Source organism: Podarcis erhardii (genome assembly GCF_964252035.2).
Source record: "Podarcis erhardii genome assembly, chromosome: 15".
Taxonomy (NCBI): domain Eukaryota; kingdom Metazoa; phylum Chordata; class Lepidosauria; order Squamata; family Lacertidae; genus Podarcis; species Podarcis erhardii.
Genome location: NC_138505.1, coordinates 13691324 through 13715734, shown reverse-complemented (window position 1 = coordinate 13715734; position 24411 = coordinate 13691324). Strand labels below are relative to the sequence as shown.

The following is a 24411-nucleotide window of genomic DNA, read 5'->3' as shown; positions in this document are numbered from 1 at the left end:
CAAATGAGTGTGTGAAGAACTGAAGTTAAGAATGGAAAAAGGAGAAAATATGAGAAATCAATACACTGGCAGATTTACCCGTCTCTAGAGACATGCGGCTGTGATGGTGGGGGGTGGGGGTGCTGATTAAACTGGGGGCATTTCATTGCCCTTGTAGTTTGACTCGGGGAAGGGAAACAACAACTCAATTCATCTTATTTGGCCCCAGCACAGAATGGCTATGCATCTCTATCATAAACCACCTGCCATCATTTTATGCGTTCACAAATATTTGGACAGTAATCTAAAGACTGTAAAACTGGGCCTGCAGGGTTGTCGTCCCATCCTCCCCCCGCCAAGAAAGGGAGAACCAGGTGTTAAATCAACCACACCTTTCTTTTAAAGTGTATTTTGTTGATTTTCAAGAAACACATTTCAGCTGCTCTTTCACTGCAAACAAAAACCAAGTAAAAAGGAGTACGGTCTCCTCGTTTGCATAAAGCAATTACAAGTATACATCATGGTATATATAACACACCTAAATTCTCTCTGTAGCGATTCATGCGTCATCAAAGGTTTTATTCAGGAAGCTGAACTTGCTGGCATAAATAAGAAACATAAACCACGTTGTCTCAAGTTTGAAATCAATGCCTTTCTGAAAATGTTCTTGCTTTTGAACTCCTTTGTGAAAAACTTCCCCCTTTGGACTCCTTTGTGAAAAATTGAAAGCAAGGAAACGCTGGTTGCCAGTTCTGAGGTAATCTTTTCCCAAGAGCGTTTCCCGAAACATTTCCCTTCATGTCCCTCAAGCGCATATTTGGGACAGAGTTTGAAGCTCTCAGTTGAGAACTGATCTCTTGAAGAGCCTGTTATCTTGACACCCTCTCGCCTCTCTTCGTTCTGCAGTCAGGCAAGATGGAGAAGGCCTTCCTCTCCCTTCTTGTCCTCGTGAGGGTCTTGGGGTCTTTTGGCCAGCAAGGTGGGTGACAACCTCAGCTGCATTGGGGGGGGTGTGTGTGTGTGTGTGTGTGTGTAGAAGTGGGTGGGTGACTTCTGTAGCACAGTCTTGCACATACAAAGCCCCCCCCCTTTTTAATGATTTTAGATTTCTGACACAACATCTTCATTCTTTGTTTATTTAAAGGGGTGGGTTGAATCTAGAAGAGGAAGTTGTTGTTTTTTAAAAAGGAAGAAATCAGTGGCGGTTGATGCTTCCACTGCAAAATTCTGTTGCTTCAACTGTCTTGGGGCCAGGGGCGGAGGAAGCTGCTCAGGCGCCTGGGGGGCGCATCGGGGGGGGGAAGCCACCCATGGGGCAGGGCACACCGCGGGGCCTCTGGAGTCTGCCTGCCTCCTCTCTCACTCAGCTTCCTCCCCCCCCTAAATGTTAATAAGGATAAACATGCGCAGGGGCTAGATTGTAAATATATTCTTCTCAACTATATGTTTATGAAAGGAAAGTTCTTTTTGAATATAGAGTCTGGGCACTGTCTTTACAAAGAAGTTTTCAGCTACTCAGAATAGTTATTTAGCTTCCTAGCTGTAAGCTACTTTGCATGTTATCAAAATTCTCTCTCTCTCTCTCTCTCTCTCTCTCTCTCTCTCTCTCTCTCACACACACACACACACAGGCTAGCAGAGAACATCAGTAGTTAATTATCAACAGGTTAGAGCTCAGCGAGAGCTTCAATATAGTCGTACGTCAGCTCCCGAGCTGAACGTTTCAGCTCCCGAGTGATTGAAAACCAGAAGTAAGTGTTCTGGTTTTTGAACATTCTTTCAGAAGCTGAACGTCTGACGGGGCTTCCGCGGCTTCTAATCAGAAGCTGCACTTTGGTTTTCAAACGTTTTGGAAGTCGAGCGGAGTTCTGGAACGGAATTCTGTTCGACTTCTGAGGTACGACTGTATGCTTCAAAGGAATTTTTCAACGTGAAACCCTTAGCAACATACATGCAGGCATTCCCCGTTTCAGTGTGCAATTAAGCAATTATATTTAACATGTGGCACCCTTAATTCTCCTCCTCTCACCTCAGGTTCGGGCCTCGCTGGGAAGCAGCTCGTTTTTCCACAGGTATCAGACTCTGCCCACGTGGTTCTGAAGGCCGCCCCAAAGCGGCCCTTGACCAGCTTCACCCTCTGCCTGGCCTGCCCACTTCACAGACCTCAACCACCCCCACACCTTCTTCTCTTACGCCACCCGGGGAAGTTTCAACGAGATCATCTTCCTCAAAGAAAAAAACAACGTGTACGGATTTGCAGTAGGGAATGAAGCGGTGACCTTCACGGATCCGAAAAAAAAATCGCTCGGCAGGGAGACCTTGTGCGCGACTTGGGATTCTGCTACCGGTTTAGCAGAGTTGTGGGTGAATTCGAAGCGCATGCCCCGCAAGGGCCTAAGGAAAGGGTACTCCATAAGTGGGGAGCCATCGATCGTGCTCGGTCAAGAGCAAGACACGATGGGGGGTGGCTTTGACATAAACGATTGCTTTGTGGGGGAGCTCCAGGATGTGAGAATGTGGGACCGGGTGCTCACCAACCCGGAACTGGAGCTCGCTTTCCTCAACCAAGACGTTCCTGGCGATTACGTGTTTGACTGGAAAACAGTCGATTATGAAATCAAGGGTTATGTTATTGTTAACCCCGTGGCCTACTGAGGCAGGGGTTACCTGAAATCAAAGATGCTGGTCTAAGAAAAGGTCTCTCTGTGTGTGACTTTTATTTACTTAGCGATTCCTGTATTGATCTCTGAAGCTTGCTGCAGATTTTTTTTGTGGGGGTGTGTGTGTTGCAAAATTCAAGGAAATGTTCATTTCAAATGATACCTGCATCTTGGTTCCCGAATTGTTCTGTGAAGTGCAGTTAGGGTAATACAAACCAAACTGAATTTCAAACTCCATCTGAAGTATCCTCTTGGGACAAGAAGGGTGTGGAAGGAGGTTTTGGGGAGGTCTTTTCCTGGGAAACATTGCGTAACAATTGGCAGCTGGGGGCGTTTCTAAAAGAAACTTGATCGAAACAGAAAAAGGTCATAAAAATAATATGCAATCTTTTATGGAGAAAGAAGAATTGACAAGAGGTTCGCACTCCTTATATTACCACTTTTGTGAAGATTGTGGAGATTTCGCAGCCCCTGGACTTCTCCTGAGCATGCTGGGCGCCTCATAAATAAGAAGATGTAGGGGAAAGAATGTGAGATGTGATACACAAGTAGCAGTCAAGTACAACATTCCTTGTTTTCCTAGAGTGGACATGCGAGGGAATGTTTGGTCCAATTGGCTGAAAACTTCCTGTTTCCTCCTGACTGGGACATACAGTGGTACCTCGCAAGACGAATGCCTCGCAAGACGAAAAACGCATAAGACGAAAGAGTTTTCCGTTTTTTGAGTCGTTCAGCAAGACGAATTTCCCTATGGGCTTGCTTCGCAAGACGAAACGTCTTGCGAGTTCTTGTGAGTTTGTTTCCTTTTTCTTAAAGCTGCTAAGCCGTTAATAGCCGCTAAGCCGCCAAGCCGTTAATAGCCACTAAGCCGCTAATAGCCGCTAAGCCGCTAAGCCGCTAATAGCCGTGCTTCGCAAGACGAAAAAACTGCAAGACGAAGAGACTCGCGGAATGGATTAATTTCGTCTTGCAAGGCACCACTGTACTTCCTTTTGCATGTGACTAGAGGGGGGCGTGACCTTACCTGCCCGGGTAAGAAAAGGGCAAGGCATGCAGCACTCTCTCTTCTTTGCCTCTCTTCTCCATCTTGCTTTCATCTTGTGAGCTGCATTGACTGCCAGTCTGCAGTCACTGGGACTACTCCCCCCCCAATATGGGGTAGATCCACATGTATATACTTTGTAACTAAGTCTGCCTTCAGGGATCCAACTGTGAACTGATGGTGAGTAAACTTCTTTGACATACTTTACACAAGATTGTGGCGTGCTTATTCTTTTAAGGGGACTTACCAGGAACCTAATATTGAGAGGCTCACACGAGCCTGCAACCAGCTATCTGCTGTGCATTTAAAGGGGAATATAAACTCTGCTAAGTAAAGGAACTTGCTAGCGCAAGTTAAGAAGGATATTAATAAACAATATATCCTCTCCTGCCTCCCTGAGCATTCCCACAAAGAAATTACAGCTGCCAATGCTCCATTGTTTTTCCTGAAGGTGCCCTCAGCTCTGTAGACAGGCAACAGGGCAGGTGTGAGGCGCCCTTTATCTTTGGTCTCCGAATATGGCCATTCCCTACTACAACTCTGTGAGGTAGGCCAGGCTCTGAGTGGTTGGCCTGAGGTCACATGGTGAGCTTCATGGTAGAATGGCAGTTTTAACCCTATTCTCCATCCCACACTCTCAAAAATAAGGTGAGGAAGGGAATAACCTCTGGAAGCAAAATGGATGAATAAAACAAGACTCTTCTTGAAATTAAAAATTGTCCAGTCCAAACATATGGTTCAAAGGCTTTACTTATAGAACGTGCTTCGAAACAAACAAAAACCAATTTTTTTTTACATTCAGACAATTGCATAATATCATGTGCTGATCTCATGACAGGTCTGATTATGTCACAATGGGTCATGCCATGTCACGACAAGACAAGGCATGACAAGACAAGAATGTTGAAGTGCAGTTTTCTAGCAAAGTAATTTGTGCAAAAATACACTGCATTGATTCATGAAAATGCAGTATTTTTCCATGTATAACACGCCCCCATGTATATGATGGCCCCTAGTTTGGGGGACTCCAAATTGAGAAAAATGGATTGTATCTGTGTATAAGACGACCCGCAATTCTGAACATAATTTTTAAATTTAAAAAACCTAGTCTTATACACAGAAAGGTACAGTAACTTGCAAGAAGGCATTAGATTTGGGAAACCATTTTGCGGAAGTGTGTATATCAGACAAAATCGCATACAAAGCACCTATATTCACCCTAAGACGCTGACGAACTTTCACAAGTACTAAGAAAAAAATTGCAATTGCAAACCGAAGCAGAAATGTAGAGAACAGAAGACTGTAAAAACGAGAAATGGAGAGTAACCGAAACTGACAGATCCATCCTCCTTCATCGGAAGAAGATTAGCAAAGGGCAGGTGGGGGAGGGGAACCTTTGGACCACCCAGAGGCTCCAGAAACTAGAGCTCCCATCGTTGTTGGGAGTTGTAGTTGAGCAAAATCCAGAGGGCCACCCCTCCCCCCAAATCACACAGAAATCTGAATAGGCTGGAAAGTGATGAGCTCAACAGAGCAGTTCCTTGCTGAGCCAGCAAGAGACTCTCTTTTTAATATATATTTTTTATTAGTTTTCCAATATAAAACTATACAAAACAAACCATCCAGTTTATCACCAACATCTTTTTACTTCCATCAACATGTCTGATAATTCTCCGCCTTAATCACTTCTTACACATTTCTTAATTTAATACTGCACTACAATAATATCCTAATTTACCTTATTTTTTTTAAACAATATTTCTACCGTACATTCTCACAGAGCTTCCTGCCAGCAAGAGACTCTCAGAGCGCCACCCTCCTCCAGCAGCAGGGCACCGCTTGCAAAGGGCACCCGCAAGCCGCTCGGCTAACTGGCAAGAGGGTGTGTGTGAGAAAGACGTTGCCCTTGATCTTGTAAGCCAAGGACCCCCAGTTGATCATGGAGTTGGCCGGGATCCGCTTGTCCCCCACGCGACACATTTCCTGGGGGCTCAAGACCCGTTCCCACATGTAGACGTCGGTGAGCTCGCCTACAAAGGACTGCATCAAGTCGAAGCCGCTCCCCATGGCATCCTGGTCTTGCCCCAGGATGATGGAGGCCTGGGGGGCGATGGCATAGCCTGGCTTCACCGCCTTCCGGGGCAGAGGGTTGCCGTCCAGCCAAAACTGCACCACCCCACTGGTGGAGTCCCAAGCCAGGCAGATGTGCTCCCACGCCGGCAGTGGGGTCGCCCTCTCTGCGATGTTCAGCTTTACCGCATCACCCCCAATGTACAGCCTGTACTGGGAGTGGCTCAGTCGGTCGACGGCGATGTCATTGGGCTCGGCCTCGGTGGCGTAAGAGAACAGGGTCTGGGCCCGAGCGACGTCAGTGTAGAGCCTCATGCAAACCGTGAAGCTGCTCAAAGGCCGCTCCAGCCTGGCTTTCACGACCACGTGAGCAGTGTTGGTTGGCTGCGGGAAAAGGAAGACCTTCCTCTGGAGATCTGTGGAACCATAGAAGTGTAGAGGTGGAAAGGGAGTCCCCCAAGAGTCATCTATACCTGAAGGAGCATCTCCACCCCCAACATTCAACCCAGACACAGGTCCAGCGCCGAGGGCCTTCTGGCGGTTCCCTCACTGCGAGAAGTGAGGTTACAGGGAATCAGGCAGAGGGCCTTCTTGGTAGTGGCACCTGCCCTGTGGAACCCTTCAGATGTCAAGGAAATAAACAACTATCTGACTTTTAGAAGACATCTGAAGGCTGTTTTGGGAAGTTTTAAATGTTTGATGTTTGTCGTGTTTTTAATACAGTGGTACCTCAGGTTAAGAACTAAATTTGTTTCGGAGGTCCATTCTTAACCTGAAACTGTTCTTAACCTGAAGCACCATTAATGGGGTCTCCCGCTGCTGCCGTGCCGCCGGAGCCCGATTTCTGTTCTCATCCTGAAGCAAAGTTCTTAACCCGAGGTACTATTTCTGGGTTAGCAGAGTCTGTAACCTGAAGCGTCTGTAACCTGAGGTACCACTGTATTCTGTTGGGAGCCACCCAGAGTGGCTGGGGAAACTCAGCCAGATGGGTGGGGTATAAAATTATTATTATTATTATTATTATTATTATTATTATTATTATTATGTCCAATCCCAGACAGGCAAAAGCACTCAAGGAGGATGTGAAGTAGGGCTGCTGTGGCACATGGCCTGGGAAGAGTACTAAGGGCCAGAAATATAAGCATGGAAGGCCGCATCTTGTTCCTAATGGATTCCCCACCCCACCCCCTAGTCTTTGAAGAAGATGCTCTTACGGCTGTCTGAAAGACTGATCAGCGCTTCATTGGGTTTACTGGGGGAGGGGGCAAAACATGCTTGCAACTCTTCCACTTGCCCCATCCACTCACCTCAATCACTCAAGCCCCCCCCCCCCATTTGCCAACTATCCTCTTCTCCCTTTTTCTAGATGCCAGCTCTGTGCCATAAGACGGACCTGCAACGGTTCTTTGGTGCTCATGCGCCACCTGGCGGCCGATTCAGATAGTGCATGCATGTGTCATTATAGCAGATTCCATCCTAAAGGTAAAGGTAAAGGGACCCCTGACCATTAGGTCCAGTCATGGCCGACTCTGGGGTTGCGGCGCTCATCTCGCTTTATTGGCCGAGGGAGCCGGCGTACAGCTTCTGGGTCATGTGGCCAGCATGACTAAGCCGCTTCTGGCAAACCAGAGCAGCGCAAACCAGAACACCGTTTACCTTCCCGCCAGAGCGGTACCTATTTATCTACTTGCACTTTGACGTGCTTTTGAACTGCTAGGTGGGCAGGAGCAGGGACCGAGCAACGGGAGCTCACCCCGTTGCGGGGATTCGAACCGCCGACCTTCTGATCTGCAAGTCCTAGGCTCTGTGGTTTAACCCACAGCGCCACCCACGTCCCAAGATTCCATCCTATTCGCTTTAAAATATGGCGGGTGGTGGTGGTGGTGGCACAGATCAGCTTTAAGCGCATGGTGTGCTGCACAGGCCTAAAGTCCCAGAGTGGAGACAATACTGGGTTGGCTGGAGGAACAGACTGATCTGCTCTGAGGCAGCTTTTTGCGTATCGTTGATCCCTTTTATTTCTGCATTTAAGCCTGTGGTTACGTCTCTTGTTCAAATCAGTGGGGCTCCGCAGCGCTTAATTCTGGGTTGTGTGTTCAGCCGCACAGACTCTGTAAGTAATCAGGCATTACTGGCCAACGAGACTCTGTTGTTTAAGCCCCAGAGTGGGAGGGAATGGAAATTCTGACATGCAATTTGAGAATTTGGGGTTGTTTTTGTTTTTTTGCTGTCAATCTGACATTTGAGAGTTGTATTTGACACCACTCCTGCCTTTCCACGTTTCACACATAGGAAGCTAATATGCAGATCTGACCACAGGTCCAGCTAGCTCAGTACAGTGGTACCTCGGGTTACAGACGCTTCGGGTTACAAACTCCGCTAACCAGGAAGTGGTTGCTTCAGGTTAAGAACTTTGCCCCAGGATAAGAACAGAAATCAGGCTCTGGTGGCGCGGCAGCAGCAGGAGGCCCCATTAGCAAAAGTGGTGCTTCAGGTTAAGAACAGTTTCAGGTTAAGAACGGACCTCTGGAATGAATTAAGTCCTTAACCCGAGGTACCACTGTACTGTCTCCTGACAGGAGCTCTGTAGCGTTACAGAGTCATAGAATTGTAGAGTAGGAAGGGACCCTAAGGGTCATCTAGTCCAACCCCTGCAATGCAGGACCTTTCATGCAAGCGACCTTCCCAGTCCTACCTGGAGATGCTGGGAATTGAGCCTGGGAAACTGCTGTACACAAAGAATGTGTGCTCCCTTCCCTAAATATAAAGTAAGCTTCCAGTCCTCGTTGTTCTTAATAAAGGGCTGATTAAAATAGGCACAGTATTGTCCACCCTGACTGGCAGTGGCTGTTTAGAGGTTTCAGACAGAGGGGTCCTTCCCAGAGCCACCTGGAGATGCTGGGATTTGAACCCAGGGCTTCATGCAAAGCAGTTCCTCTACCCGCTCAGCTACAGCCCTTCCCTTTGGCTCTAATTCAAACCCAACCAGAAACAGGGATACCTCCATGTCTGCCCTCACAATGCAGCCAGTCAGTCCATGCACACAGCAACCCCCAAATAACTCATTGCATCTGATCAGAGCACCCACCTTCCTGGGCAAGAGACCCCAACAGTCCGGCCAGGATGAGGAGGAAGATATGAAGGAACCCCATGCCGTCTGTCTGCAGAATAAACTTGGCAGGTGGTTGAAATGGATCCTGGACCTGCCTGGATCTGCTCAGCCTGTCCTGGAGGAAACCAAACCCTGGCTGTGAAGTCCTCTCTGGATCTTATCCCTGGGCTGGAAGGGGCGGGTACCTCCACTCTCAGAGCAGTTCCATAGGGCACAGATTAAAAATCAACAAATGCTTTCCATTCGCCTCCCCTGGTCTTATCTGCCTGTTGGTTAAATTTCCATTCCTTTCAGAAGGAACCTGCCTCTTTCAAACCCTGAGTGCCAAGAACCTCTCCAGATCATTTTGCTAGGCAAGGAACACATAGATCCCCACATTTTATGGATCATGATTGTTCACAGTCTGATTTTCACACAAAGGATCACAAGGGTTGCCATATTTCAAAAAGTGAATATCTGGACACAAAAGTTGTTGAGCTTCTTCCTCTTCTTCTTCCTCTTCCTCCTCCTCTTCTTCTTCTTCTTCTTCTTCCTCTTCCTCCTCCTCCTCCTCCTCCTCCTCCTCCTCCTCCTCCTCCTCCCAAAGTTGTTGAGCTTTTTCAGCAAAAATAACAAAGAAAAATTGGGGGAATGGCAAAAACGACACTGCCGGCATGTCATACATTTTGCTTCAGGCTGCAGCATTCCGGATATGTCTGGCAACCCTAGACGGGATCACATACCCTCCAACATTTCTGTGATGAAAATAGGGGTGTCCAATATAATAATAATAATAATAATAATAATAATAATAATAATAATAATAATACCACCCCACCCAACAGACTGGGTTGCCCCAGCCACTCTGGGCAGCTTCCAACATATCCAGAAACATAATAAATCATTAAATATTTTTAAAACTTCCCCATGCAGGGCTGCCTTCATGTTTCTTCTAAAGGGTGCATAGTTACTTATCTCCTTGGTTCGGGGGTCAGATAGCTCCATACCCTCCAACATTTCACCAATGAAAAGAGGGCTGACCTAAGGAAAAGCGGGACATTCCACCCCCATCGTTCTCCACCCCCATCGTTCTGCCCGGACGCTGAGGTCCAGCGCCGAGGGCCTTCTGGCGGTTCCTTCATTGCGAGAAGCAAAGCTACAGGGAACCAGGCAGAGGGCCTTCTCGGTAGTGGCGCCCGCCCTGTAGAACACCCTTCCAGCAGATGTCAAAGCAATAAATAACTACCTGACATTCAGAAGACATCTTAAGGCAGCCCTGTTCAGGGAAGTTTTTAATCTGTGATATTTTAGTGTATTTTTGGTTTTTATGCAAGCTGCCCAGAGTGGCTGGGGAGACCCAGCCAGATGGGCAGGGTACAAATAATAAATTATTATTATTATTATTATTCCGGGATGAAATCAGAAACCGTGATGGTTTTTGTAAATCCAGGACTATCCCTGGAAAATAGGGACACTTGGAGTGTCTGGATCACTGCGAGGGCCTTTTCACCCATCCTGCCAACACACACATTTATGTATTACAGAGAGCTCTCCAAAAAAGAAAGGAAAGAAAGAAAAAGGCATTTGCAGTGGAGCGGCCGGTTTAAGAGATTGGAAGGAGCTGCTGATTTTAAAAGCTGTCAGCAGGAACTTGACATTTCTTTTCTTCTCTTTCAGTTTTGAGTAATTACATTTTGCTGATGTTTTGTCTTGTGGTTGTGGAGCAATGAGCAGATTTTGCAGCTTTCATTGGGAGGGGTTCAACCCTTGCCTGTTATCTGCGAGGGTCAAGCCGAGATCAGAGTGACCTATGCAGAACTGAGATGACAGAACATTCCCTGCCAGGGACAACGCAAGCGTCCCAAAGGCCAGGAAAATGACGAATCTCACGGGTGCCAAGCTATTAGCTGAAGAAGGTTCACCTTTAGAAGCGGCAGAATTACGGGGCTTATAATCATGGGACCTTTGAGTTTGTTGGCTTGCCTTCACGAAAGAAGAATCTTTTCTAAGCCACTTAGAAGTCCTTTGTTTAAGTGGCACATCAATTTTGTTCAATAAATAAAATAAAGGTGCACAGGAATTTTCCACCCTGCACTTATCTCTCACCTGTGGCTCCTAGAAGCTGCGACAGTGGCTACACCCCATGAAATGGCCTAGACTGGCCAGCTAAACCAGGTGAGACAATGTGTGAGTTAGGGACTTCCCCTACATGTGAAGACAGGCTCTAGCAGATTGAGCGGACGAGGCAAATAGTGGGTTCAACGGTCAAGAAGGCGGTTTCTGCATTTGCTGTAGAAGTATTATTACTATTATTATTAATATTGTTGTTGTTTAATCGTGTCCGACTCTTCATGACACCATGGACCAGAGCACGCCAGGCACTTCTGTCTTCCACTGCCTCCCGCAGTTTGGTCAAACTCATGCTGGCAGATTTGAGAACTCTGTCCAACCATCTCGTCCTCGGTCGTCCCCTTCTCCTTGTGCCCTCCATCTTTCCCAACATCAGGGTCTTTTCCAGGGAGGAGTTGTTGTTGTTGTTGTTGTTGTTGTTGTTGTTGTTGTTGTTGTTGTTGTTATTATATACCCTGTCCATCTGACTGGGTTGCCCCAGCCACTCTGGGCAGCTTCCAACATATATAAAAGCATAATAAAACATTTAACATTAAAAAACTTCCCTATGCAGGGCTGCCTTCAGATGTCTTCTAAGTCAGATACATAGTTGTTTATTTCCTTGACATCTGATGGGACGGTGTTCCACAGGGTGGGCGCCACTACCGAGAAAGCTCTCTTCCTGGTTCCTTATAACCTCACTTTTTGCAGTGAGGGAACTGCCAGAAGGCTCTCGGAGCTGAATCATCACCCCCCAGCTGGTCAATAGGGATGGAGACACTCCTTCATGTATACTGGGCCGTTTAGGGCTTGAAAGGTCAGCACCAACGTTTTGAATTGTGCTTGGAAAGCGAGGGGCAGATGGGGCTCATCAACCTGGAAAGGTGGAAGGAGAAGCAAAACTGATCCTAAAAGCGCTACTTTTCAGTGATGGCTCTGACCTGGTGGAATGCTCTGTCCTGTGACACTAGGGCCCTTCAGGATTTAAACTCCTTTTGTTGGGCCTGTAAGACAGAGCTATTCCACCTGGCCTTTAACTTGAATTCAGCTTGATCTTTTATTTCCCTCCCCTCCCCTCCCCTCCCCTTTTATGAAGATCTCCCGCTCTGAGACCCCACAGCTAATTCTCCCATGGCCTCCTTGCTGGCCCAAGGAGGACCAATTCAGCCAGCTAGCCCTGGGGATTAGCTAATGCTTATTTTTCCTAAACTGATTTTTGATTTTTTTTGTTATTCATGTTTTATACTGTATTTTATGCTGCTTTTATAATTAAGTGTTTTAAATTTGTTGTTAGCCGCCCTGAGCCCAGTTTTTGAACCTGGAAGGAACGGGGTATAAATAAAAATGTATTAGTACTACTACTACTACTATTACTACTGTCTCCACAATCAGGAGAAGAAAAGGCTAAGGAGCAAATCCTACACAAATCTGGAGTGGAGTCCCTAAGACGGTTGGAGGCAACTTGTACACCTCCTTCCGGCAGCTCCCACAGCCAAGCTGGTGCCAAATGTATCACTCTGCTTGCCTTTGGACGCACAAGTCTGGGATCAAAGGGCACATGCTTCCCACATCCCCACACTGCCCTCTCCCCGAGTGGCCTTGCAAGGCTTGGATCCGGGGAGGGCAGTGCGAGAAGAGCACAACCACACACTGTGCCGCCTGCGCAGGGGGAGCCCAGCCAGCTGAGGCAGCACTCAGCAGGCACAAAGGAGGTGCCCCATGCCACGCTGGAGGCGCTGGCATGGGGGCACCTGCTTTGCGTCCCCCTCAGAAATCTGCACCCGGGGCCACGGCCCCTCTGGCAAGCTACGCCCCATATCAGGAATAACTTTCTGACAGTAAGAGCTGTTTGACAGTGGAACGGTCTCCCTCGGGGGGTACTGGACTCTCCTTCCTTGGAGGTTTCTAAGCAGAGGTTGGATGGCTGTCTTTCATGGATGATTTACTTGAGATTCCTGCATTGTAGAGAGTTGGACTGGATGGCCCCTGGGGTTCCCTTCCAACTCTACAATTCTATGATTCTACAATTCAAGGGTCAAATGACCCAGGACTGTCTTCTGCATACACTACCAATGGGAACTAGAGTCCAGTTCCCACAAGACGCACACTGCCTCTGAACGTGGAGACAAGAGCATATGGCCCACTTTCTGCATGCTAGGCATAATTTTATAAACTTCTACGTGATTCCATTGTTCTGTGCCGTCTTTTGTTTGCCTTTTCTCTACAGTATGGAGCCCCAAACTTAGCCCAAAGACATCTCAGTGCTGCTGCTGCTGACCAAACACATTGGAACGATTTGTGATATATTGAACGCCATGACCTTGTTTGCTTTCTGTGACCCAAACAAAGAGGACAATCACCTCTAAGGTTTTCTGGGGTCAACCAGCTGACACAATCATCTTGTCTGAGGGAAAATTTAACCAACCAGCAGCAGCCAACACAATTGTAGTCCTATAGGTTGTCACACATCACAGAAAGTTAAGCTGCCTACCCATATTAGACTGACGCTACCAAGTGGCCAAGGACCCCCTTTGTGCTAGATTGTGTGTGTGTGTGTGTGTGTGTGTGTAGGATTGGGCAGAGGGGTCCCCCCACTAATCTCTCCTGGCTCAGCTGGCCTCCTGCTGGCTGCTGTAACTTTTTCATTTCAAAGTTCCTAAGTTTATTGTTCTAGCCAAAGGCCATGACAAACTTGTAGCTGTAGTAGTATTTGTAAAATAATACAGAACATACGTCCCTAATATAAGCCAGCAAGCTGCAGAAACTGAAGGTGGGCACATTACTGTCAAGGAGATGTAACTCAATAACCTTTAGAAGACATCTGAAGGCAGCCTGAAGGTTTTTTTTTAATGTTTAATGTTTAATTATGTTTTTATATATGTTGGAAGCTGCCCAGAGTGGCAAATAAATAATAAATAATAATAATAACTACCACCACTACTACTACTATAACTGCCATGGCTGCTCCCTCAAAGGATCCCAGGAATGGTCATTGCCTATCTTAGAAAGCAGCAGAATTGTCTTCTTGTTCAGGCAAGGAGAAATTCTCATGCAGAGGACAGACAAGACCCCTTCTGAGCACTTTTAGCTAAGGGAATTTCTCTCTTTGCACTCCCCTCCTTTGACCAGAGGATGGCAGTAGTGAGCTGCTAAATTAGAGTCAGCCAAAACTGACAATTACAGTGGTACCTCAGGTTACAGACACTTCAGGTTACAGACTCAGCTAACCCAGAAATAGTACCTCAGGTTAAGAATTTTGCTTCAGGATCAGAACAGAAATTGCGTGGCCGCAGCGGGAGCCCCATTAGCTAAAGTGGTGCTTCAGGTTAAGAACAGTTCCAGGTTAAGAACGGACCTCCGGAACGAATTAAGTTCTTAACCCGAGGTACCACTGTATAGGTTCTCTCCTCCTTTCCCCCCATTTTAGGTTACATTCATTCCATTTCTGCATCAGCAATTAAAACATGTGTTTTTGTAAGAAGTTTCTCCCAACATAGCACAAGTTTGTACATTATTTTCACTCAACAGACACATTTATGGCACATAATTTTTGGCTGGACGATTTGCAACTTTGAAATTGATGGAGAAGTGTAAATCTTGAAGGAGAGCTCTGTTTCTGTTTGCATATTGGTTCACAAATTACAAATTGGAAAGGTTTGTGTTCGAATCAAACTGAAATTATTTCTCCCATCAGGCTTACCTTTCATGCATCTCAGGTCCCAAGAGCTGCTCTCAGTGCTAGTTTTTAGATTTGGGGGAGTTAGTCTAGCTGTATCTGGCAAACACACATTTGGAATGACCTTCTGCTTGAAATGCACCAGGTTGGTGGGGCACCTGTAGTCTTCCCAAATGTTGCTGGTCTACAACTCCCATCACCTCTAACCATTAGTCTTGCTGGCTGGGGCTGATGGGAGTTGAAGTCCAGCAAAACCTGGAGGGCCATATGTCCCTAGCTCCCCAAACACGTAATGACCAATCATTGCTGGCCTTTGAATTGACTCTAAGGTCTTATTGGTTTGCAAAGCCCTCCTCTTCAATTAGAATTTTCTTGCAGCACCGTCTATATAATGTTTCTGCCTTTTAGGACTCTTTTATTTAATTTTATGGCAATCCGCAAACATTTTAAATAAATAAACTTCCCTGGAACACTCCATGCCATATCAGGTAGGCACTTCAGTTGCATTGTTTTCAATGTGTGCTAAAAAAAATATGTTTTTGTTTGTTCAGGAGACCCTACCCAGACAAGGAATCTCATTTTATATTGGTTTATTAAATGAAAACATATCGGAAAGGAGGTGGGAGAGAACACTACATTGCAATTAGAACCACACCAAATCCAGAGAAGAGACCCAGCAAAGCAGCAACAGAACACCTCAGCGGCAAAACGTCATCCGGCAAATCATCATGCGGATGGCACCGAGAGCAGATTTATAAACACATGCTTGCCTGGTCGCCTTTGGCGAGCGAGATGTGCTTCCAGGCGACCAGGAGGGTGGTGGTGGTGGGGGGGGTGGAAGCTGCAATCAACCAAGTGGATGAGTGGAAGTTCACAGCTTTTGTTTTTGTTTTCCAAAATGCTCGGTGTGCCACACAACAGCTCGGTGGTCAGGTGGGTTAGAATTTGGGACAGAAAAGGCTGGTTACTCTGCTTGGGAGGCTGGATTTCCCTCGTTTCCTTTACCTCAGCCTGCCCTTCACCACCACGTCTCCCTTGATTTCATAGTGCAGGTTCTTCCAGCCCAGAGCGCATCGGGGCAGCTGCAGATCCTGGTAGGCCGCCCGCATCTTGTGAGGAGACAGGAGGAAATCCCACATGTAGACATCCGTCAGTTCTCCAGAGAAGGAGTTGTAGGAGTCGTAGGTGCCCCCAAAGCGGTCTTGCTCTTGGCCCAACAGGATGAAGGCCCCGGAGCCAACCACGTAGCCTTTCTTCAAGCCTTTGCGTGGCCAAGGCTTGCCGTTCATCCAGAACTCAGCGATGCCGGTGGCCGATTCCCACCCGAAACAGACGTGCTCCCAGTCTAGGGTGTCCTCTGGGACTTTGAAGGACAGGTACTCTCCACCGATGTACACCCGGTATTCTCCCCGCTTGGGCTTGAAGATCAGGATTTCGTTGTCCTCAGACTCAGTGGCGTAGGAGAAGAGGCCATAGGGCCGAGTCAAGTCCGTGTAGGACCTCAGGCAGACGGTGAGGTTCTGCAGCGGCTCCTTGGGCAGAGGCTTGAGGATGATGTAGGCCTCACTAGGCTCCGTGCGGAAGACAAAGACTTTTCTGGTTAGGTCTGTGAGGAGACAAGGAAAGAGAGTGACACGGGGGAGAAAGGTTGGGACCATTTCCTCTCTGACAAGGCTCCTGAGCTTTCTCCAGCAACATCATTGAAAGGGGTGGGTTCTAATGCACAAAAGAAGTAAAATAATAATAATAATAATAAATAATAATGCCGTCAACCTGACTGATTTGCCCCAGCCACTCTAGGCAGCTTCCCACAGAATATAAAAACACAGTAAAACATCAAACATTTCCCCTAAACAGGGCTGCCTTCAGACGTCTTCTGAATGTCATATAGTTGTTTATCTCCTTGACATCCGAAGGGAGGGTGTTCCACAGGGAGGGTCCCACTACCTAGAAGACCTCCGTAGATTTTACCAGGTTCTCCACACACAATTACAAATCCAGTTGTGGCTCCTGGTGAGCTGTGATTTAAGGTGAGGTGTTCAGGCCGATATGCGGCACAAACAAACATAGAATCATAGAATTGTAGAGTTGGAAGGAACCCCGAGGGTAATCTAGTTCAACACCCTACAATGCAGGAGCCACAGCTAAAGAACAGACATAATAAAGCTGTCATAATTATGATAATTAGTATCACAATATTATTCATGAAAACGGCTACTATTGCAATGGTTTCATTACTATCATCATCATCATCATCATCATACTCAAAGTAAAGCCATTCATGGACATGACTAACTTTGGTCCATTAATTTCAGTGGGTCTACTCTGAGTAGGACTAATGTTGGCTACAAGCCCATCTTCACCATAATTTTAATTGTCAGAAGGAGATGTCATAAGATGACCACAAAGGATAAGCTGAATAAGCTACTAACCTTCCTGGGCAGCAGCCTCTGACAAACCTGCAAGGATGAGGAGACAGACCCAGCGGGAGTCCATCTTCAGGGCTATCCAAAAATGGGATTTTAGAAAAAGTGCAAGCAGAACCTGATGGCGGGAGGGAGAAGCTGCAGCCTCTGCAATCATCAGTGACCATCTGCAAATCACAGAAACTTTGAGGGCCATGTCTAAATTTATCCCTGCACTGAGACAGGCGGAAGAAAACAGCCCGCCAAAGGCTGACTCTGCAATTGAGCAACCCCTTCTCAGCTTCCAGAAGTTGCAGAAGAGAGGCGGGAGGCTGCTTGACTCCTTAAGAAGGAAAGAAATAGCTCAGCTGCTGGATCAGGCCAAAGGCTACCCATCTAGCATAACCCTCATAAAACCATTGAATTGGAAGGGATCCCGAGGATCATCTAGTCCAACCCCCTGCCATCAGCACTACACTCTAACCAACTGGGATATCCAGGTTGCATTCCTCCAATGAAAATAGGGACGACCTATTCAACAACAACAACAATTTTATTATTTACACCCCACCCAATATTTGGGCCAATATGGTATATACATATACCCTCCAACAACATGAAAATAGGGATGGCCTCTTCTTCTTCTTCCACCACCCATCTGACTGAATTGCCCCAGTCACTCTGGGTGGCTTCCAACATATATAGAAACAAAACAAAGCTTTAAACATTAAAAAAACACCTTCCCCATACAAGGCTGCCTTTAGAAGTCTTCTAAAGGTTGTATAGTTACTTATCTCCTTGGCTCAGAGGTTGGATAACTCCATACCCTCCAACATTTCTCCAGTGAATATAGGGATGTCCTAAGGAAAAGTGGGACATTCCGGGCTCAAATAAGAAACCAGGACGGCTTCTGTAAATCCAGGACTGTCCCTGGAAAATAGGGACACTTGGAGGGTCTGCCTTCCCACTCTACAGTTCTATGATAGTTTGAAAACACCCCAGTCTATGATCTAATTCTAGTGGGAGCGAAGTGTCCCCTTAGCTATAGTAAACCTAGCCCACAGAAGCACACCAAGCTGTTTCTCTTTCCAGGCTTTTAGGAGGCTGGCGATATTAATTTTGCAAAGCTTTTGCAGGGGCTGGCTAATTGCTGATGCTATCAACCTGTTCTCCCTGGCTTTGATTGGCTTTTGATTAGTGGTTTTAATTGGATGTTTTAATGGGGCTCCTTGATTGTAACTTTCTCCCTCCCAGCAATTGGCTTTGGGGAACCTTGTCAAGGTAAAGTAGAAAAGGGAGAAATTAAGTGAGGAATTAAGTTAATAAGGAAAAGGCAGCTACTTTATCCTCTGCACAGAGTTAGTTCCACAACCACCATGCTAGGGCCCTGAAAGGCCCAACTGAACTCGAGAGCTGAGGGCAACAGCTACTGTTTCGGGGTCACAAAGGTCTGGGAGATGTTTTTCATCCCAGGGGGTCCCTTCTTTTCTGGCCCCCCTTTCAGAATCTGCAAGTCCTTGATGGGTGAGGCAAAAGTGGGCAGAGCAACAATTGCAAATTTTGTGGTGTTTTTTGTACAATAGGCTAAAGATTGCCCCCTCCAGATCAACAAGTGGAGTTCAAGACAAAGTCCAGCCAGGCAGAAACACCCAAGAGAGCCAGAGAGCGATGCTGTCATGGGCTGGCTGGACACAGAGAACCAGCGGGAGGCACCAGCTAGGGAACACCCAAGGGGAGAAGGCTCAGAGCTGGGGAGTTGGTGGTGGGACAAAGATGTGTGGTCAGAGGGAGTAGACTACCCATTGACATTAGAGGGAGGAGGAGCCAGAGTGGTTGAGCTTTTTGGGGGGAAATATCACAACTGACATCAACAAATGCCAAATTTGTTTGGCACTTTACGGAGGAACAGAGAGAGGGGGTAGGGGGTCAGAAACATTAATTCCCCCGTGATTTTAACCCCATGAACGATAAGGGTCTATCGGCAAAACCTATTGGTGTTTCGCAACTTCCTGACTAGTTGCAGGACCTTAGCCAGACCTAGCAGAGTAAACGCAGAGTTCTCGAAAGCAATTGGCAACTTGGCTGCAGACAGGATGGACGAAGCAGGAACCAGGAACTTGTAGTTAGGTGTTTATTATATACAGTGGACTATTTATAGGAACAGAACACAGATCTTTGACTTGCTCTCTCTGACACGACTCACAACTCTCTCAACCTCCAACTCCTACACTGACACACTGAACCACTGAGTTAACAGTTAGTAGGCCATTAATTATCACTCCCTTGAGAGAGCTTGACCAATCATGGAGCTGTCTCCATGCCTCTGTATCACCAGGCAGACTTACTCCTTCACATGACCTTTTGGCTGTTTGCCAAACCTTAATTGACCCTGTGTGAGTAGCTGCACATATTCAGATTCCCAACAGGGTCCCGCAATCTACCAGGAGCACCCAGGGATCTACTGATTGACCGTGGTTGACCGGTTGAACATGTCTGCCATAGAGGTATGAAGAAAGCGGAGCAAATATAGACCAGGCGAAGAATTCTCAGGTTGCTTGAGAAGGACCTGGGGAAGGAGAAGCCTTAGAGAGCAGTAGGAAGGCAGAGACCTTCCACCCTCGCAACAGCCTCATTGGGGCAAGGCTTACGGGGAAGGGCTGCTGTGACCACTAGGCCTGCACTGTTTTGGTTTTATTGCTGACCAGCTCCTGACTCCCGCTCCTGACAGGGCTGTATTTAGCTCCTGTATCTGAGGTTCCCCATCCCTGGCCCAACAGAACAACAGAGCTGAGAGCATCCTCAGGAAACAATGTTGTTGTGGCAATGAGATGGCTTTAGAAGATGATGGATTCAGGTTATCAGTGGCCACTAGCCATGATAAAGGTAAAGGGACCCCTGACCATTAGGTCCAGTCGTGAGCGACTCTGGGGTTGTGGCGCTCGTCTTGCTTTATTGGTCGAGGGAGCCGGCGTACAGCTTCCGGGTCATGTGGCCAGCATGACTAAGCCGCTTCTGGCAAACCAGAGCAGTGCATGGAAACGCCATTTACCTTCCCGCCAGAGCGATACCTATTTATCTACTGATGTGCTTTCAAACTGCTAGGTTGGCAGGAGCAGGGACCGAGCAACGGGAGCTAACCCCATCGCTGGGATTAGAACTGCCGACCTTCCGATTGGCAAGTCCTAGGCTCTGTGGTTTAACCCACAGCGCCACCCACGTCCCACACTAGTGAAGCTCTAACTCTGCTGTCAGAGGCAGAGATGTGTCTTTGAATACCAGTCTCTGTGAATCACAAGTGGGGGGAGTTGCTGTTGTATCCAGTCCTATTTGTTCTTGGATGTCTCCAGCTGTTCAAGGAAGCTATTTTTGCCCAGACACAGAGATGTTTCTTTTGTGTGTGTTGGGGGGGGGGGGCGAACCACAGAATTCAGCTCGCCTTCCTTCTTTCTTGCAAGAGCTGCAGGGTCACACACACCACTGCTGGGGTGGAAGTGGTGTGTGTGATTCACCCACATCACGGCCAAAAAGAGGAAGGGATGACCCAGAAAGCTGACCATCTCAGATTTCTCCACCTCCTCAAAGGGGATGAGATGGCTAAATGAATTTGCTCCAGCATTTCACAGATAGAAACAGAAACACTATCACCTTCTTGTGACCAGGGATGGAAGGATATGGGGTGTGGAGTGGGGAGAAATTTGACCCAGTTCACATTGAAAGGCAAACCCATCTCAAACTACAGCAAGTTTGGGATGTTGCTTCTGTGCCAGTTATCATGGGCTGAGCTTTAAATAAGGCTGCAGCTCAGCCTGGGACCCATCTGCACTACAGCCGTACCTTGGTTCTCAAACAGAATGCATTCTGGGAGTCCATTCAACTTCCGGAACTGTTCAAAAACCAAGACATGGATTCTGATTGGCTGCAGGAGCGTCCTGCAACCTATCAGAAGCCGCGGAAGCCACGCTGGATGTTCAGCTTCTGGAAACTGTTTGAAAACCGGAAAACTCACTTCTACTTTTTGATCGTTCGGGAGCTGAAACATACGAGTTCCAAGGCGTTCAGCAACCAAGGTACGACTGTATATGTATATGATTGTTCCACTTTGAACAATCATGGCTTCCCTGAAAGAATCCTGGGAGTTGTAGTTTGTTAAGGGTTCAGGGCAAAGGTAGCCCTGTTTTGAGGCAAAATGGGAAGTACGGTAGCTGACCTGCATAAGTGCTGCCTGCCCCTGCTCCCCCCCCCCCATTTAAGCTTCGCTTACTGGGCTCCCTTGGGTTCTGGTGCAATTGTGCAAGGCCTCTGCAGGCCTCCACGTGATTTTGTGGGGCTCTTGTGTGAGACCTCACCGGAAGCTGCCACTTCTCCTTGCTTCTCTGGCGACGGGCTGTGTGCCCAGGGAGCACACCTTCAGAAGCGGCCTTCGGATTCTGCCGCCTGAGGCAGCTGCCTCAGTCTGCCTCATGGATGCACCAGCCCTGGTGCAAAGAGGAGGCCCCTATTTCCCGCACAGAGCGACAATTGGCTGAGCCATGACTGTTTAAAGTGTTCTGATACTGCTTTAAAAGTATAGTGCAGATGGGGCCTGGCCTGGCCTGGCCTACCTATGAGCTGGCCAGAGCTGGTGCACAGTTTCAGCTTCCCTCATTACTCCTCTTTCCTTTTGCAGAGAACAACGGCGCTTTTCGCCCCAAGAACCCTCCGCATGCGTGCATCTTCCAGACGAGGCCTGGGATGCCATCCTCCTAATCGGAATAAATGAGGGCTGTTTAGAGCCCTCTGCTGCTTGATTTAAGGCTCTACATTTCCTCCGACCCCCCTCCCCCACTAATAGCCCGGGGAACGTCTCCAAAGTTATTAACTTTCCTCCCTAATTTGGAAGCACGGGGGAAGTGTATGGCTCCCATTGCCCATCAATGCTCCCTTGGGGAGCTTTAATCGCCTCGGTGACAGGAGGGGATGGATTGGAGAGCTGTAATGAGAGTCCCTTTGGCGAAGGGATGGGGCTCACTGGTAGAATGTGCTTGCATGGGGGGTGGGGGTCTCCGCTGTGGGGAGAAATGCCCTCGTGTTGTGTGGCTGCGTTTTCCAAGTAGCTCACGAGCTTGTTAGAGAACAGCCAGGCTTGCATCATCGCGAGACCCTCTCTAGGAGATGAACTGCATGCGCTGGCAAATTACGGGGCCATCGTAAACACAGCAGAAAGATCAGCTGGGGAAGAATAGGCAGAGAAGTGTTCATTGCCACCCCATGGAAAATGGAGAAGGTTCATTTCTATTAGAGTGCAGGGGCAGAGAAGCCTTTTCTCAGCCAGGATGGAGGAGGCACCCTCCTGCAAAGGCAACCAATTTGGGGCCATGTGCTGCTGGTGGGTGTGGCCAGAGGTAAAAAGTGGGCGGAGTAACATACCTGACTCTTGCACATAATTCAGAGGTACACACACACACACACACACACACACACACACACACACCCTCTCTGCCCAGGCAAGTAAGAGAATACCAGAAGGTGGGCATTCTGGATCAGGTCATTATATTGTTATAAGTTCAGGGGTGTGCGACTCCCCTAAAATCCTGGGTCTAGTAAAGGTTTAGAATTTAATCAAGCTTCCTGAACCCCTGGATCCAGCAAGGATTAAGATATAAGTCAGGCCAGCTTCCTCAGGCGATCGCCTGGGAGATGGGCCATTAAAGGAGAACAAAGGGAAGGTCATTAACAAATGGAAGACTCAGGCAACAGAGGTGTGGGGCGCCTCTCTGAGCTCTGAGATAGTTAGCAGAAACAAAGCAGAGTGGGGTTTTAGGACTGCAGTTGGGGTCTGGAGTGGGGGGAGAATGGTTACAGGCTGTGAAAGTCAGCAAGCTTCAGAGAGTGGGTGCCATGGCTGGTGCCTGTTTGAATCCAGGGCTGTGGCTATGGCAGAAGAAAGGAACCACTTGCGGGGTGAATGCTGTGAGCCCCTCCATTGTAGGCTCAGGTTGTATATATGTGTAAAAACACCATATATCCTAAAGATACCACAACCTCATTTCCAAAGGAACCCTCAGCAAGTGCCTGGAAAGCTTGGAATTTCACACCGCTCAGAGATTGGGACACCGTGCAGCAATATTAAAGAAGGCTGCTCTCAGAAAAATGTGTGTATGAGGAAAAATTTCATACTGAAATGTATGTATGTGGAGAAATTAGCACCAAAATGCTGAATTTTCATAATGGAGTGTTATTGTTATTATTATTGGTCAAGCTGATCTGGAAATGTGGAGAACCAAGCTGAAGATTGGCAAAATGAGAAACCGGGACCACATTTACACCAGACATTTAAAGCAGCACGATACAGTGGTACCTCGGCTTAAGAACTTAATTTGTTCCGGAGGTCCGTTCTTAACCTGAAACTGTTCTTAACCTGAGGTACCACTTTAGCTAATGGGGCCTCCCACTGCCGCTGCGCCGGCGCCACCCGATTTCTGTTCTCATCCTGAAGCAACGTTCTTAACCCGAGGTACTATTTCTTGGTTAGTGGAGTCTGTAACCTGAAGCGTCTGTAACCTGAAGCGCCTGTAACCCGAGGTACCACTGTACTTAGAACACTCACGGCTTCCCCCAAAGGATTCTGGGAGCTATAGTTTATCAATAGTGCAGAGAGGAGACCCCTATTGCCCCCACCCACCCAGAGTTACAATTCCAAGAGTTACCTTTGAAGAACCATTGGCTGTTAAACGACTCTGGGAATTGTAGCGCTGGGAGGGCAATAGTGGTCCTGTAACTACTCTCAGCATCCCCAACAAACTACACTTCCCAGAATTCTTTTTTTTTTTTGGAGGGGGAAGCAATGGTGGTTTTTAAAGTGTCATCACAGTGCTTTACATCTATTGTGTAAATGTCGCCGAGGAGAAACCAGAATTGACTGATTTGCCTGTCCCTGGTGATTATGGGATGGCAACAATGAGGCGGATAGAGAAATAAATCCAGTTCAGCCAAATCTCTTCCCTGGCTTTGACAATTCTGTCCCTACCAGCCACCCACCAACCCACCGGTTCTCTGTTGCCGAAGTTTCCCCTCCTCTCCCTGCTCCCCGGTTTGATTGCTGGCACATCTCATAACCATTTGCTATTTCACGGCCGACAGGGCAGCTGACAAGTTATTAAAAGAGGAAGGCATGTCATCCACCAGTTCGGCCTTCCTCGTCGCCTGCCCTTTTCAGTTAACTGTCATTAAACGTCGCTTCAGTCCCCGGGAAGAGGAAGTGACACATGGGGGATATTGGCCATAATCCTCTGCCGGCTCAGCCTGTGACATGACGTTTATCTTCCCTCCTCAGCGAGAGAGTGAATCTTCTCTCCCCCTTCTCCTCTTTCTCTTCATTTGCTGAGATAAACGGCTGAGCG

General features: G+C 47.6%; 2 protein-coding genes and 1 pseudogene across 3 annotated transcripts; 1 reads left to right on the top strand and 2 right to left on the bottom strand.

The window, feature by feature from the left end:
* The first annotated feature begins 600 nt into the window (after positions 1–600).
* On the top strand, positions 601–2675 carry LOC309331026 (mucosal pentraxin-like; annotated as a pseudogene). Its single transcript, XR_014161612.1, has 2 exons — positions 601–958; positions 2014–2675. The product of XR_014161612.1 is annotated as a mucosal pentraxin-like (transcript).
* A 2800-nt stretch (positions 2676–5475) lies between these two features.
* On the bottom strand, positions 5476–9312 carry LOC309331020 (C-reactive protein-like). The gene is made up of 2 exons (XM_081843027.1): positions 8840–9312; positions 5476–6167 (listed from the first exon to the last, which is right to left on the bottom strand). Exons 1-2 carry the CDS (start codon positions 8901–8903, stop codon positions 5485–5487), a joined length of 747 nt encoding a protein of 248 aa, XP_081699153.1. The 5' UTR covers positions 8904–9312; the 3' UTR covers positions 5476–5484.
* A 5888-nt stretch (positions 9313–15200) lies between these two features.
* Positions 15201–17342, bottom strand: LOC309331018 (mucosal pentraxin-like). Its single transcript, XM_081843025.1, has 2 exons — positions 17060–17342; positions 15201–16233 (listed from the first exon to the last, which is right to left on the bottom strand). The coding sequence occupies exons 1-2, from the start codon at positions 17247–17249 to the stop codon at positions 15629–15631; spliced, it is 795 nt and encodes a 264-aa protein (XP_081699151.1). The 5' UTR covers positions 17250–17342; the 3' UTR covers positions 15201–15628.
* Between the last annotated feature and the right edge of the window lie 7069 nt (positions 17343–24411).